This window comes from Rhynchophorus ferrugineus, unplaced genomic scaffold, assembly GCF_030347505.1.
Source record: "Rhynchophorus ferrugineus isolate W39M unplaced genomic scaffold, kcgeb_rfMv2 rfM4, whole genome shotgun sequence".
In the NCBI taxonomy this organism is placed as follows: Eukaryota; Metazoa; Arthropoda; class Insecta; order Coleoptera; family Curculionidae; genus Rhynchophorus; species Rhynchophorus ferrugineus.
The window spans coordinates 24,836,692-24,852,860 of NW_027472583.1; the positions used below are offsets into that span (position 1 = coordinate 24,836,692).

General features: G+C 32.4%; 1 protein-coding gene and 1 long non-coding RNA gene across 14 annotated transcripts in view; one reads left to right on the forward strand and one right to left on the reverse strand.

The window, feature by feature from the left end:
* Nucleotides 1–110: 110 nt before the first annotated feature.
* Nucleotides 111–16,169, reverse strand: part of LOC143195704 (salivary peroxidase/catechol oxidase) — a 63,962-nt gene continuing 47,903 nt past the window's right edge. The window contains exons 1-15 of one of the 13 annotated variants that reach the window (XM_076403115.1): nt 13,725–13,987; nt 5,735–5,865; nt 3,779–3,948; nt 3,589–3,719; nt 3,321–3,527; nt 3,058–3,266; nt 2,805–2,998; nt 2,519–2,743; nt 2,293–2,461; nt 2,088–2,229; nt 1,889–2,027; nt 1,653–1,820; nt 1,450–1,597; nt 503–659; nt 111–448 (exon numbers count right to left, since the gene is read on the reverse strand). In XM_076403115.1, the coding sequence (XP_076259230.1) occupies nt 355–448; nt 503–659; nt 1,450–1,597; nt 1,653–1,820; nt 1,889–2,027; nt 2,088–2,229; nt 2,293–2,461; nt 2,519–2,743; nt 2,805–2,998; nt 3,058–3,266; nt 3,321–3,527; nt 3,589–3,719; nt 3,779–3,948; nt 5,735–5,852 (2,271 nt within the window). In that variant the 5' untranslated portion in view covers nt 5,853–5,865; nt 13,725–13,987 and the 3' untranslated portion in view covers nt 111–354. Of the gene's footprint in view, nt 449–502; nt 660–1,449; nt 1,598–1,652; nt 1,821–1,888; nt 2,028–2,087; nt 2,230–2,292; nt 2,462–2,518; nt 2,744–2,804; nt 2,999–3,057; nt 3,267–3,320; nt 3,531–3,588; nt 3,738–3,778; nt 3,949–5,734; nt 5,866–8,743; nt 8,921–13,724; nt 13,988–16,169 lie in introns of those variants that run through there. The other 12 variants (XM_076403112.1, XM_076403110.1, XM_076403108.1 and 9 more) reach the window with 12 other exon arrangements.
* LOC143195713 (uncharacterized) lies at nt 10,939–13,832 on the forward strand. Its single transcript, XR_013005585.1, has 2 exons — nt 10,939–11,427; nt 11,603–13,832. It is a non-coding gene; the product is annotated as an uncharacterized LOC143195713 (long non-coding RNA).

The following is a 16,169-nucleotide window of genomic DNA, read 5'->3' on the forward strand; positions in this document are numbered from 1 at the left end:
GCAAAAACGAAATTTGATGAAAGCTGATAAATTTACGTAGTACCGTCAACAGCATACAGACATTCTACCTGATTGGGCAGACTATGATAAATCAACAAAAAAACACAAGATTTTTACATTACATCTATACTTGAAATGAAAGTAGGTTAAGTACAAAAGGAAGTCAATATATAAATAATATATTTAGATACTAAATGAACCATACATTAAATATGGTGGCTAATTAAAAAACTAATGATACATAGTGACAATGTTTTCACAAATCTTACATCATATCATTTTTAACATAATGTTGAGATGATTTTGTACATAAATTAAACAGGCCTATCAGTCTTTATAAATATTAAATAACCTTTAAACAAGTGTAGTTTCTGGTTGTATGGGACTAGACCAATATCTAAGATCTATCTTAGGTATCTTGTTTGACGAACAGTCTATCAACTCATTGCTGTAACCATATTTATATTATATGTGATGATTTAATATTAATGAATACCAATACCTGGAAGAAATGCTCTCAAAAACTTTGGGTTGCATGCGTTTTATATCATCACCATTATCGCACATTATCCTGGCTAAAGTGACTTTTTCAATCTGGCCTATCTGTTCTTCTGTAAATGGCTTTGGTTGATCTTTATTGTCGTAGAAATATCTATCCCCTACAAGATACAATTTATCGATATTAACTTAACTATGCTATTTTTAATATTTTATCTAATATAAGCATTACTGTATCTAACTAATTTTGTCGTAGAATAACAATGTTTTGATAATAAGGGTTACAGTCAAAAAATATTGAACTGGGAAAATACCATGACGAAAACGTGTAGTAAAAGAATAAAAAGATGTGGTGGTGTACCGATTAAGACACACACTGATTAAAAATAAAGGAAGTGCAATGAAAAGCATGATGGATGTATATAGTAATATTTTAAACAACTTCAGTCATTATGAATCGCACACATAGTTCCGAAATTAAAAATTCAACTACAAATACAAAGCAAGTTAATGTAAGTTGATTTTAGCCCAAAATATTATATGAATCTCCTACTTTTTTCTTGCAATAATTTGCATGAGATATTCATTGGACAAAATCTGGAAGGAGAAAAATAATGTTCCTTTATTAGTCATGAACAGAGTTATGAAAGGTTAATTAATGCGATAGTAGTCCTTTTTTGAAGAGAATTCTCAAAATAGCAAATTGTTACTTTATTGGTTATGATAGATTTGAGCTAATTCATGATAATGCTTATACACATTGTTATAATAAAAGTGATTTCTGTATTCAGGATTTTGATTAATCCACTAGCTCATAGTAAACTTTCTCTGGATGGATATTAAAGAAAAATACTTGTCACGGGAGAACTCTGAGATTGTAGGGCTATCCCCTCTGGTATCCGTCACAGAAATTAAATGGGGAATGTTAAAAAAATTTTTATAAAATATTACCTTTTCGAGTGCGTATCATTTGATCAGCAACTATACACGAAAATGTATGCCCAAACAATGCATTCTTTTTTGGCTTTTCTAGAAGTCCACCTATAATTAAATCTATGTCTTCTGGGTGAGCATATACTTTCGACAAAGCAACAATGTCCTATAAATATTTCAAATTTAGTTGTTAACACCAGTTGAGTAAATATGTAGCAAACCTCTAATGACATAACATCCCTAAGGTCTGCAAAACTTCTCGCTTTTTTTAGTCCACATAAAGCTCTGAATTTATTATAGCTTGGAAGACCATGATCTCGACCTCTTTGAATATCAAAACTCAATACATCAAATCCATAATGGCCATTAGTGTAGAGCTTATTTATTAACTACAAAATATATAATATAAATCAAATAATCTAAATTGAAAAATATGGTTTATTAAATTTATATTTACATCTTCAGCATAACAAATATCCAACTTTTGACTGGGTTGGGTCGTAAGGCCTCTAATTAAAGCATCAACGACACCATTTTGTTTAATAATTGCTGGATTATTAAAATAATTTCTCATAAATATTGATTCGTTAGCATTTCTGCAAGAATAAATTGAATTAAAACTGATCGCTATTTTAATTAGATTTAATTTTCATTACCTGTCTTCGTCATAAAATTTTGGTTTTCCATCTGAAAGAGATTTTATGGATCTCATAGCTGCTGTTGCGAAAGAATTGGATACTGTAGCTTTAGTGGATTTACTATAAGAATGAGATAAAATCCTGGTTTGTTCAATATTGCCTATTTAATGAATAAAATATTTTGTTAAAATGTCTGAGGTAGTGCTATGTTTATTTTTATTACCTAAAACTGCTGGCACCCATTCGAAATAAGTAATTTTTTGCATTTCGGCGATGACGATTCTTTTGGTTTCTTGAAATAAAGTTTCATCGTCCCATGTGGGATTTAACTTTGCCAAGTCGTCTGCAATCCTGTTATGTTCTCTATACCAAATCGTATGCATCAAAGCAAGCTAAAATATATTAATCATGTTTGTGTGATGATAATATAGTTGAAATTCTTTACTTACCTGAGGTTGAAAATTAACTCTGGCATCGCCACTATTAAAACACACTGAACTTTTAGAAAAAATTTGGCAATCACGGGTAGGATCAGTGGATAATGGTAAATATTCGTGACCTTCATAGAAGGTAGTCGCCAGTTTTCCACCCGTGAAGGAACGCAACTCCTTTAATTTTTTATTGGTTGAACCATAAATTTGGGATCCGTCCAGGAAATGAGTAGCCTGATTGACCTGAAGCAAATTTAGAACACACGCGTAACGAGGTCAAATATCGTAGTAGGTAAAGGCTAACCTGATCGGAGGCTCCAAAACTGCAATCGGATCGCACAGCCGGGATTGATCTAACAAAATTCAAACAATGCACCCCTTGCTTCGAATAACTTTTATCCTGAGATACATAAATTGGTAAGCAGAATGGATGAACATATCTAGGAGAAAGGTTTTGACCATCACGACTACAGCATTCGATAGGACTGTCAGTATGAACTGCAATAGAGCAAAATATTTGTCAATTGTTTTTATTTTGGGAGAATATTATTACTCACTGGCAACCGCTGTTGCCGGTCTACTTAAGTCATGTTCCATAAACTGAGACCACTGCATCAAAGCCATAGTATGTTTATTGGAGGGGACGGCGTCATACTTGACCAACTTGTTCACGATTTCTCTCGAATTTGGTAATGGTCTTTTAGTAACAGATCGTCGCTGCGCCTGTATGCCGTCTGAGTAATCCGCATCCAATAACCTACCGAACCTACAATTTCAACGGTATAACTTTATTGCATCAATAAGTTTTCGGTGAATGTACCCAGTAAATGATTCTCCGATGTGTGCCTTTTCTACGTTATTACAACTACCGTTTATTGAACGATATGGCGAATTGTATTCTTCATCCTGACAAGGTCTGCTGAGTGCCTTACAGGTTTGATCAAGGGCAGTACCATGGAATTTGAAACGGGACAATATTTTTGCACATTCTCTATAGCTTACCGCCCCTAGATTCTCTTTAAATATTCTGCTAAGAAGTTAATTGTTCAAAGGGATTTAAAGCTTTTTAAATTCAAAATATACTATACCTATTACAGTATTCGTTCACTAACTGACTCGCAGCCTGTAGAGAAATAAATCCATCTTTTCCACGTTTAACAGCCTCTTCATCTGGCCCAAATGAAATTAGCATCCCATGAGATGGAGTTCCATCATTTACCTGCAAATCAGACTCATACTATTACAAATAACTAATGGCTGGTTCAATTTCATCATTACCTTGATATCGGACCACCTAAGGTTGTTCTCTAATCTTTCCATAAATCCTATCACGTTTGTAGCGAAATCAACAGTATTATTTAAATCTTTCTGAGTAATACGTCCTAGGAGTTTTTCCATATTAGTTTCTCTCTTAGCGTGGATGATTTCACCAGCAGGATGGCGGAAATCTGCGAACAGACTTGGCAAGTCAAGCAAATCTCGACCGGCCAAAAAGGGTCCAGCACACAGTTCAGGACACGTCCAATACCGAGGTATTGGTGTGATTGCTAATAGATCCATTATGAAATAAAATATTGACAAACATTAAAAAAAATGATAAAAACTATGGCAGTATGTGAATTTTTAAATGATTAGAAATATTTCATTTTAATGAAAAATTTGCCTTTCAAAGCTATTTGCGTATACTTAAAATAGATCTATTAGCAATTCAAAATGCGCGATATGTTTATTGTAATTAAACAGTAACATTTTAAATAATCTACCTACGAAAATTTCATCCCAAACCAGACAGAATATTTACATCCGAACCCTAATCAGTTATTTATATAGTCTTTGTTATTTTTAGATCGTTATAATTTGCAAGAATAAACCAAACATTTGTTACAAAGGATTTTGTATCTAATTGACATTAGCTTCAAGATTTTATGATTTTTTGAATCGAAGATATAAAGGTCCCATTTTAAAAATTTCCGAAATAATATTACTATGCTGTTTCGTCTTACAAGTCTTAGTCCCGACTTAACGCCATATTAACACTTTGAAGAAGTTAAAACGGAATGGTACTAGAAGTATACGACGTCTAAGCGGATTACTTTGAGTAGTCTTAAGCCTTAAATTATTTCGGAAACTTTTGTAGATGGAACTATTGGATGAAATATTAAAAATAGCAAAGACACAATTCCAGTCACCAAATCATCAGTAAAAAAATATCGAATTAGCACACCTTCTACGAGCTGTATGTATACCTACAAACAAGATGTTTCATTTATTTTGTTTTATAATATATTATTATTGTATTACTATTTGTGAATTTTTTTTCTATTTATTCTTGTTAAAATTAGCAACTAAATCTGGGGTAATAAATGAAACACCCGTCATCAAGCGTATAAAAATGTGCCTTGCTGTGTCACCTAATTTTCTGTAAATGTACTGTTCTTTGACAAAGAAAACGTCTTACCTCGATATTAGGTAGTATTAGGATTATTTTTTTATCCATTTTAGGATGGATTAATTATATTATCATCAATTAAAAAATGGTCTATTATTTTTTCTTATATAGCCTAAAAGAGAACGGTTGTAGAACTCATCGAATACATTTCGTTGTTTCGCATTAAACGATAATAAGTGTAATTAAAATGTTAATGTTTTGTTTTTCCTACTTGGTAGGCCGCTAGCATAATAAAACGAATGGTTCTGAATATTATTTGATACACAAATAAGTTTTATGAGAGAATTAAATTTTGGTAGAAGCACTAATATATTTTAAAATAGATGGTGATGAATCAATTACTTACTATGTGAATTAATTTGTAACACGATTCGAAAAATAAAACTTATTTGTGGGTTTATTTCTGCCAAATGAATTTTAGTAATCCCAATAATAGGACTAAATAAATTTTCTGGTTGGTACCTTTGTTTCGATACCAAACCTACCAAGCTTGTAAATATAAGAACACAAAGAAGAACCATAACGAAATCGTGATCGTTGCTAGTTGTTCTTTGATTCCCGTGAAGCGAACACACAGAAAAAAAAGAAGGCAAAAATAAAGGAAAAAGCGTTCCCATTGAAAGACTGAGCTGAGCGGTCAGTAGTAATAGTAATTTTCGTGTATACTGACAACAAAATAATTCTGTGAATTCGGTGAACATCAGTTTTAAGTGAAAACGACCGAAATTTTTTAATAAATACGATCGGCTCAGCGTACCTGTCTGTCTGATAACAATGTCTCTTACCTTCGAGAAAGGGTAAACGCTGCCTGTTAGCGTCGGAAAAAATGCCGGCGTGAATGGACAGAACCCAAAGCAACATTCCTAATAAGGGCATTGCCAATTTAAAACTTTGAGGCTTCATGGTTAACGTATATCTGCAAAAAAATACAAACAATTTTAGAAATAATTTTGACAATTTTGTCATATTTATTTACTGAAAAACAACCGACTCTTTAAGTCACTAACTAATCTAAACATGTTCTTGTTACCAAACTATGTATATGATATTGCATACACATAAGAGCAAACGTTAACATTGAAATATTAACATGAATAACACGTATTACATATTATAAAGCCTTTAAAAAAAGGAAAATCATTATTTAGTATAATATTCAGACAATTTATAATTACAAAATAAATAAGGCACAGTACTAATAAACACTAAAAAATAATTATTTTGTTTTTGTTATCACAAACAAAAACTGATAAGAGATTTGTCGGTAATTACACTTTATGCATTCATAGCCTACTTTTAGCTAATCGTTTAACATTATTAATTAATGTTGTTACATCAATTAACTTAGTGACGACGTGTTATTATTATTGTTTCCGATAAATAAACCTTCTAGGAGAATTGAAGATATTTTAAAATGAACACATAGCTGTTATTTATAGAAAATGTCCTAAATACGCTACAGCTAAGCCTTGACTATAAGGAATTATCGAATATAAAAACATATTTAATACATTTCCCTCATATTTTACTTGTTTCTTAAAAATAATAACGGCATAATGTTGACGAAGGACAATGACAACGCTTGATACATCGAACTTGTAATATAATTAAATTTATTTTACCAGTGATATCGAGTAAACCGATCGGTTGTCGCCTTAATCCATCTATTCAATTTGCCGAATTGCTGAAATATACCAGAGGTACTGGAAAGTTATTACCGTTTTTTTTTCTAAAAAAAAACTATATAATTTTCAGGAAAATGGAAAAATATATTTATTTAAAGTATTGGCCATTTGATTCTCTATTGTTATCTATTTTTAAGGCAATTTATGGATGCCATCCCAAAAAAACTGTCCTCTGTGTATGGCGAGTGTGATAATATGTTCCAACCAAGTAATATCAACGCTTCCTTGACCGGTTTTATCGTGCTGTAAAATAATTTCACTGTGCCTTCGGATCCAGTCTAGAAGTTTTTCGATCAATGCATGGTTTCAATTGATCATTTATTGCCGGTAGTGGTCGCTATCAACTGTTTCGCCAGATTTCAACATTTCGTAATACACCACGCCACTCAGAACCCACCAAAAACGATTTGGCCTTGGAGCTAACTTGGTCTTGGCCAGGTGATAACCATGATTTTTATGCCTAGGGTTTTCAAAATAAATCCACTTTTCATCACCCGTCACTATTCGACACATCTCCGTATATCTTTGAAGCAGTATTTCACAGACTATTTTTCCATCTTCCCATTTTTTGTATTTTCCCCATTGCTCGTAATCGGTCGCTAATCGTTTCTTGGGTCACATTTAACATTTTCAGACGTATAACTAAATCTGTGACGGTGTTACTTTCACAAAATATAATATATATAACTTGGAAGTTTGATCATGTGTTAGAGAAACCGGTAATAACTTTCCGGTATACCGGGTAAGTACTATTAGATATTAGAAGCATCTAGAGATTAAGCAGACATCTAGTTTTTTTCTACATTTTTGAATTGTTTATCATTTTCTAGGCAAAAATTGTAACTTTGAGTAAACATATATTTTGGAATAAAATTACGTTTTTAAGTTTTGTAGTTTTATTAACATAAATTAAGTTAAAAACATTTTTGAAACAATAGAGCTATTGTATTCTTTTAAAATAAAATTAGTCACAAAAAATGGCAATTACAGCTAAAGTGTTGAATGACAGATAATTTTCAACAAAATTGCCAAGACAGGTTAAAAGTACCCTTTGCAAATCATAGCTCAAGAGGTGGTAAAGAAAGTAAAATATGAATGCTGAATATACCAAAAATTACAAAATTAGTGTGCGTAAATTTGCATAAAATTATAAATTGCATTTGCATAATATATATATATATATATATATATATATATATATATATATATATATATCATTGAATATATATATATATCAATGAATAGATATATATCAATATATAAATCAATGTTAGTGTTATTGTTCATAGAGTGTGTTAAAAAGATTGTTCTGTAAGTTCGTATGTTCGACAAGAATAGACGATGTATTAACAGGTTGCAGTTTCTGATGAAAAATATGAAGTTACATGGGAATTATGAAGAACCCAACCCAGTGCAAAAGACATATATCAACAACACATAAATACTTTTGATGCTGCCATTTAGATGTTGAAATATAATATTACTGGTATGTATTAATCTTAAGTGCTTGCATGTATATTCATCAGCGATATCTATTGATGAAAATATTAAGTATCAATGTACATAACTGTTAAACAACCTACCCTAATGTATACTAAGTGTATAAGGAGCAAAGGGCTTTGATAACAAAATAAGACCAATGACGATAAAATGCAAGACTTATTGGATGAAAACCTAGCACAATATCTTAAAGAACTTTCGGCCATATTAGCAATTGGTGAATCATCAACTGTTTACTTGCGATTAGAAATATCCAAAAGGAGGAAAAAATGGTAAACACACGAATTCATTGAAAATGTCTTGTCGAACTGTTTCAATATCGCCGTTTCATTGCTTGCCAGGCAAAACAAAGTGGCTTATTGTGACTGGCGATGAAAAGCAGATCTACGACGTCAATCCCAAGCGCAAAAAGTTATGAGTTAGTCCAGGAAAGTCATCTACATCGACATTGAAACGGTGCATATTGTGGGATCTGTCAAGTTGTACTGTATTATGAGCTGCTAAAAATGAATCTCTTAATGCACACTGATGTCTACGCAAGACGAAATGTATCTACGGATGTCAATTGAACGATGTATTCATGCAAAATAAACTAAAAATAACGAGTACCAGACGTAAAGGCATCCTCTTGCATATGATAACGCTCTGCCACGCGTTGCAAGAGTTTTTAAGAATACACTGTTTCAGCTTAAATAGCACCCATCATATTCACCACACATTGTGCCTTCTGACTGCCATTTATTCAAATCGATCTAGGTTTGGTTTGGTAAACACATTGTTTAAAATGATTCGATCGTTGCCAAACCAACATCGGTATTTCGACGCCGTATTGCCATGTTGCCAGAAAGGTGGGAAAAAGTTGTAAGAAGTGATGAAAAATATTTTGATCGACATAGGTTGTACTCAAAGTTCTACGACTAATTACCGATGCTTATCGCTACGTAACTAACGAAGCACGATAACCTCGAAATCAAATGGATGCACAAAGTGATCCAAGATTTCGTCTTAAAACACGAAGTAAGGTCGCTAAATCACAGCAACGTGGAAGTAATACAGCTACTGGACAGCACGCAGGAAATCAGAAGATTGAAGCGAACCGACCCACAAGAACTTGTTTAGTGAAGTGTATTCTTAACTTTAGATTAAGTAGTTCAGTTTTATTTTAATTTGGTAAATACATAGTGATGTATTAATCCCGTACTCGCCTTGCTTGTGTATTAAGACAAGTACAACAAGCAAGAACATTAGTAGTACATTAATTTGTAAATTAATATTGTACTAAGGATATTTAATGTAAGATGTAATTAATTAAAAAAAATATGTTGTACTAATTTTTCTCAATAAATGCTTTTTTAAGTGAAAAAATGACAAATGAAACAGTATTATTATTATGTAACTCACAATTTTTATGATTGCCTCTGCTTCCGCATTGTAAATAAAAAGGTTTTCTAGAAACAATAAGTTTTGCCCCAAAAACACAAAAAACGTACTGTATCACCTTGAATCAATTTTCAACCATTCCGTAGTAAAATAATCACAAACATAAATTTACGACCAGGCCCCAGCAGGATTCGAACCAAGCCGGCTCTAATTATTATTACTAACGTTTTGAAGTATTTTGAGGGCATTTGACAACAGGGTCGACCTGTACCGACACAAATCCAATAAGGTTCGTTATATGTTCTGACACATCAGATAGCATTCTGTCTCTCTTTAAATAGGGTAAAATGAGAAGGGAAAATCAGCTTCAAGCTTAAAACGAATGTATGCTTTTACAAACTGCACTCTGCAGTATATTCGAGGTATTTTATGATGTGCATTGGCTGTTCTATTTGAAGAACTATACCTTAGATTATATTTACTTAAATCGTTAAATAAAGACGAATATTCAACATGTATATATTTATTTGTGTCAATTAGTTATTAAAGTATATTTATCTTTATTCACTTTATCTTTCTATGCTGTCTAAAATTTAGTGACGCTTTAGAAACAAGAAATTAAAAGGATTCGGCTAATTTTTTAAATGTATCGAATCGGGCTTTTTTTTTGATTTAGGGACCGGTAAGAAGTTTGGACGGAGATAAATCTGGGCGATAGGATGATTGTGAATTGCTGAGTAACATTTTTGCTGAAAAAAAATCAATGCTTTATGTGAAGGCAGTGTTATCGTGGTGTTTTCCACTATTTCATGATCATAGTACTAAAATAGAAGCAAGCTGAATAAGTGATTAATAATATTTATATTTAAACTTATCTTATTACAAATATTTTAAACGCAAATGATTGAGAATGTTGTCAATTGCCACCGGAGAAGCCATTTCGGACGAATAAACAGGTGTTGCACCATTGTTGATTATATTATATCGTTCAGTTGAAATACATTAGTCAGATGTGGGAATAATTCATGTTTTTACGTCGTTCGTCTTGCCTACTTCATTCATTTCAATCAATTTTAATCGAATAATTGGAATAATCGCCGTTTAAAATTAAAATAGAATTTAAGTTAAATTATTTTGTCCACAGGTCTTGTGCCATATTATTCTAGCTTTTCTTCTTTATTTTATCGCTAGTTTCGATGATGTAACTTACTATGTAATCTGATGTATCTATTGTTATTGGGGTACAGTCTACAGTTTTGTGTGTAACATTTGAACTGATTTATTCTTTCTATATTAACCTGAACTTGTACCAGTCCATTATCTAACAGGACAATTGAAAAGTCCCCGGCCTACCATAGTAAAACAATTTTTTTTAGTAAAATTGGTTTTTTTATTCAACATAATTCCCTTCAATGGTAATTCCCTTTTTTGGTTCAAGAATACACTGATTATAGCGACCCTCCAACTTTTCGATACCATTTTTGTAGTACGATTTGTCCTTTGCTTCAAAATAGGCCTTAGTTTCGGCGATCGCCTCTTCATTCGACGAAAATTTCTTCCCAGCGAGCATTCAGCGAACAGGAAATAGTCGGTGGGGGCCAGATCTGGAGAATACGGAGGATAAGGAAGCAATTCGAAGCCCAATTCATGGATTTTTGATAAGGTGAATTGTCTTGGTGAAGCAGCACTTTCTTTTTCTTCAAATGCGGCCGTTCTTGGTGCTGCCAGTCGATTGTTGCGTTTTCCCACGCTTTGGAGCGGGTTCATCGTGTGCAGTCCACTCGGATGTCTGTCGATTGAACTTCGGAGTGAAATGATGGAGCCATATTTCATCCATTGTCACATATCGACGCAAAACTCGGGTTTATTATGCTTAATCATCTTCAAACACGGCTCCGAATCATCAACTCATCGTTGTTTTTGGCCAAAAGTGAACTCGCGCGGCATCCACTTTGCACAAATCTTTCTCATACCCAAATATTCGTGAATGATATGATGTACACGTTCAGTTGATATCCTTAGAGTGTCTGCTATTTCATACAATTTCAATTTACGGTTATTCAAAATTATTTTGTGGATTTTTTTAAGGTTTACGTCGGTAACAACCTCTTTTGGGCGTTCACTGCGTTCACCGTTTTCGGTTCTCATTTTACCACGTTTAAAGTTAGCATACCAATCCTTGATGGTTGATTTTCTTGGGACAGTGTCCGTAAACTCGGCATTAAGACAAGTTTTTGCTTCAACTGTATTTTTTCCCTTCAAAAAGCAATATTTTATCAACACGCGAAATTCCTTTTCACCCATTTTTTTCACAATAACAAAAGTTGCTTCACTCAAAATGCTATAATTCACAAACTAATGATCCGACAGCTATCAAATTTATATACGTATCTTTCGAGGCTTAAGGCTAACTAAAAACATATGGATTTAATTCTAGTAGCGCCATCTATTTGTTATATTTCCCCTATCTATATTTGTTGGTAAAATTTGATTTTTTTTTATTTCTTTAAGGATTGCTGCGCCCATATTGCTGTTGCTAACAATATTAAAGTGTGGCCAGATGCTAGTTCGCAAAAGTTTCGGTTTTTCTGTTTTAATTTCATTTGATGAAATGTATGGTCCCTTGTTAGAGTCGGTGTCAAAATCAAATAAGACTGATATAATTAATTAAATAGATATCAACTTCAATGAAATCCATTCCAGTCATTTAAAATATCTAATTCTTTATTAATGAATGTTAAATTAATTGAAGTCATTATTTATATCAGCTGTTGTCAAAAAAAAACAGATCAGTGTGTGAAAATGATATTGATATAGTTTAAAGAAATATAATTTCTTTTTAATAACAAATTTGTATATAAACACAGAATCAGAAATAAACACAATTATTTTAGCAATTAACGCAAACAAATCAAATAAGTATGATATAATTAATTATATAGTTATTACCTTCAATCAAATCCATTCGACTGATTTAAAAGATACAATAAAATTAGTATTTTTATTAAATAAGTCATCGTTACGTATTTGTTTCAGCTGTTGAAAAACAGCGTGTGAATATAGTGTATGAGACTTAGAGAAATTGATATAGTTTTAAAAAGTTATAGGTTACTATTAAAAAATTTGCATATTTTATATGGCAGTTTTTTTTAATTGAAAATAAACCGATTATAGAAGGAACAATAAAATTACTTCCTAACAAATTTATCTTAATTAAAATAAAGTAAAATAAACGATACCCTCACTCTTAAACAAGACGGAAGAAATTTGAAATAACAGCTTTCTGTTGTCGTGTGAAATATGAAGAGGCGCCACCACTGGTGAAATGAATGAAAATGTAATAATTAAATACGCACTTTACAGACATATCTCCCTATATCTTTTAGAAAAACTCGAACCACACTGGCGCAACGATTACTTAAATAATAAACGGTAGGAATGTCGAAAAAATATCGATATAATTTCTAAAATATCTATATCTCGAAATATTGATATTTTTCTCGGTGACCGACACCCCTACTAAACGGCCTCTTTCTGAAATATAGTTTTAATTCTCGTTAGTCACGTGCACAAATTGCGCTTTTTGTTAAATGATAAATTTGCTAGTTTTATATCATAGTTATTGTTTTTTAATTGAAATAAAATCGATAATATAAAGAAAAAAGGTTTACGTCCTAACGAATTTAACTGAAATAAAATAAACAAAACTATAAACTCGCTGTTAAATAATACAAAATAGAGCACTCAAAGCATCTTCATCTTGTGTATCAAAAGAATCACTCAGAAAAAATACAAGCAAACGAAAAAATATTATACATACAGGGAATCCGAAATAAACACGGTTATTTCAGCAATTATCCCAAAAAAATTAAATAAGTTTGATATAATTAATTAGGTACTTATAAACTTCAATCAAATCCATTCGATTGATTTAAAAGATCCAGTAAAAATTTAGTATTTTTATTAAATAAATCATCATTGATATTTTAAAGCATTTATTTCAGCTGTTGGAAAATAGCCGAAAATAAGTGTGTGAGGCTTTAAATTATAAGGTTTTAAAAAATAATTGGTTGCTATTAATAAATTAGCAGATTTAAAATCGTAATTTTTTCTTGAATTGAAAATAAACTGATTATATAAGGAACAAAAAAAATACGTCCTAACAAATTTATCTTAATTAAAATTAAGTATAAGAAACTAATAAACTCACTGTTAAACAATATGAAAGAAAGGTGAAATAACACTGCTGTCGTGTGAAATATGAAGAAGCACCAAATGAACGAAAATGTTATAATTCAATACGCACTGTAGAGATACACTGTCTCTTAGAAAAACTCGAACCACACTAGCGCAACGATTACTTAAATACTGAAACGGTCTCGGCCGGGAATATGGTTTTATGGCTCGCAAGTCACGTGGACAAAAATCCGATTAGTGTTGGAACATTCGTTTGGGCTAATATGTTTCTGATTAATTATATTTTCAGATGTATTTTCGCTTATCTGGAAATAAATCATTAGGCGTTGAAATTGATTTTGTAATAAAACAATGAATTTTATTTGAAATCATATTGACAAAATGTATTGTTTAGGACATTGTCTGTTTCCAGATACTATTTTTACGCATCAGTGGGTGTGTGGGGTTTAATCCATTTGAACATTTCCAAAATTTATTTTGACTATTTTGAGAGATCATTTTAATTTCTTTTTAATCTATTTTCAACACTGTAACAGGTCAATTGAAAAGTCCCCGGCCTACCATAGTAAAACAATTTTTTTTGGCAAAATTAGTTTTTTTTATTTAACATAATTCCCTTCAAGGGTGATACACTGATTATAGCGACCCTCCAACTTTTCGATACCATTTTAGTAGTACGATTTGTCCTTTGCTTCAAAATAGACCTCAGTTTCGGCGATCACCTCTGTATTCGACGAAAATTTCTTCCCAGCGAGTATTCTTTTGAGATCTGATAACAGGAAATAGTCGCTGGGGGCCAGATCTGGAGAATACGGTGGATGAGGAAGTAATTCGAAGCTCAATTCATGGATTTTTGCTATCGTTTTCACTGACTTGTGACACGGTGCATTGTCTTGGTGAAGCAGCACTTTGTTTTTCTTCAAATGCGGCCGTTTTCCGGCGATTTCGTCCTTCCAACGATCCTATGTAATAGTCGCTGTTAATGGTTCTTCCTTTTTCAAGGAAGTCAGTGAAAATTATTCAATGCGTATCGCAAAATACAGACGCCATAACCTTACCAGCCGACTGTTGCGTTCCCACGCTTTGGATCGGGTTCATCGAGTGCAGTCCATGACTGTCGATTGAACTTCGGAGTGAAATGATGGAGCCATGTTTCCATCCACATGGAACGTCATCCATTGTCACATATCGACGCAAAAACGCGGGTTTATTACGCTTGATCATCTTCAAATACTGTTTCGAATCATCAACTCGTCGTTGGTCAAAAGTGGGCTCGCACTTTGCACAGAGTTTTCTCAAATCCAAATATTCGTGAATTATATGATGTACACGTTCAGTTGATATCTTTAGAGTGTCTGCTATTTCATTCAATTTCAATTTAGGGCCATTCAAAATCATTTTGTGGTTTTTTTATGTTTTCGTCGGTAACAACCTCTTTTGGGCGGTAACAACCACTGCGTTCACCGTCTTCGGTGCTCATTTCATCACGTCTAAACTTAGCATACCAATCCTTAATGGTTGATTTTCCTGGGGTAGTGTCCGGAAACTCGGCATCAAGCCAAGTTTTTGCTTCAAAAAGCAATATTTTATCAACACGCGGAATTCTTTTTAATCCATTTTTTTACAATAACAAAAGTTGCTTAACTCAAAGTGCCATAATTCACTAATGACCCGACAGCTGTCAAATTTATACAGGCATCTTTTGAAGGTTATGGTTAACTAAAACAGATATGGATTTAATTCTAGTAGCGCCATCTATATGTCGCGGGTCTACGGGTTCTTTTCAATTGACCTGTTACATTCAAAAATAAGATTTTTTAACATGTGACCATATGTACAAACATAAATGTGTATATGTCTAAATATTGCAAATGTATATAATAAATTAAGGTAAAGTATATGACAAATAGAGAAAATTATAAGGATTATAGATAAAATGAGTGATTAAGGGGTTAGGGGTAAAACAGTTGAAGAATACATTATTAGAAAAAACGGTAATTATTATAGGTTAAGGGAATGATTCATTAAAAAAAACAATCATTATTAACGCTAACTAGGGCGTTTCTGCAGTTATTCAGCACGAATCTTATCTGAGTGGAAAAGAGGCGTAGGTAGTTGCTCCAGAAATAAAGGACAGATACAGGGGAAGGGCCACAGAATTCACAGCTTTCTGGAGTGTTCGAAGACATCATGTGATCATGGGAAGAGTCTCTAGTATCTAGAATAGACTTTAAAATAATAGTTAAAAATCTAGTCTCTAGAATAAACTTAAAAAGTCACTTTTAATTCCAAAAAGTTTATACCATCTATCTATGTAAAGATCCATTTGACAATATTTTGATGATATTATAGATAGGTCAGTGTGGATGCATACATTATTGATAGCGAGTTGAGAGTGTGCGGCTCTCAACAGGGGTGACAACCTGATAAACTTTACAGAAGAGAAATCGCAGAAGAA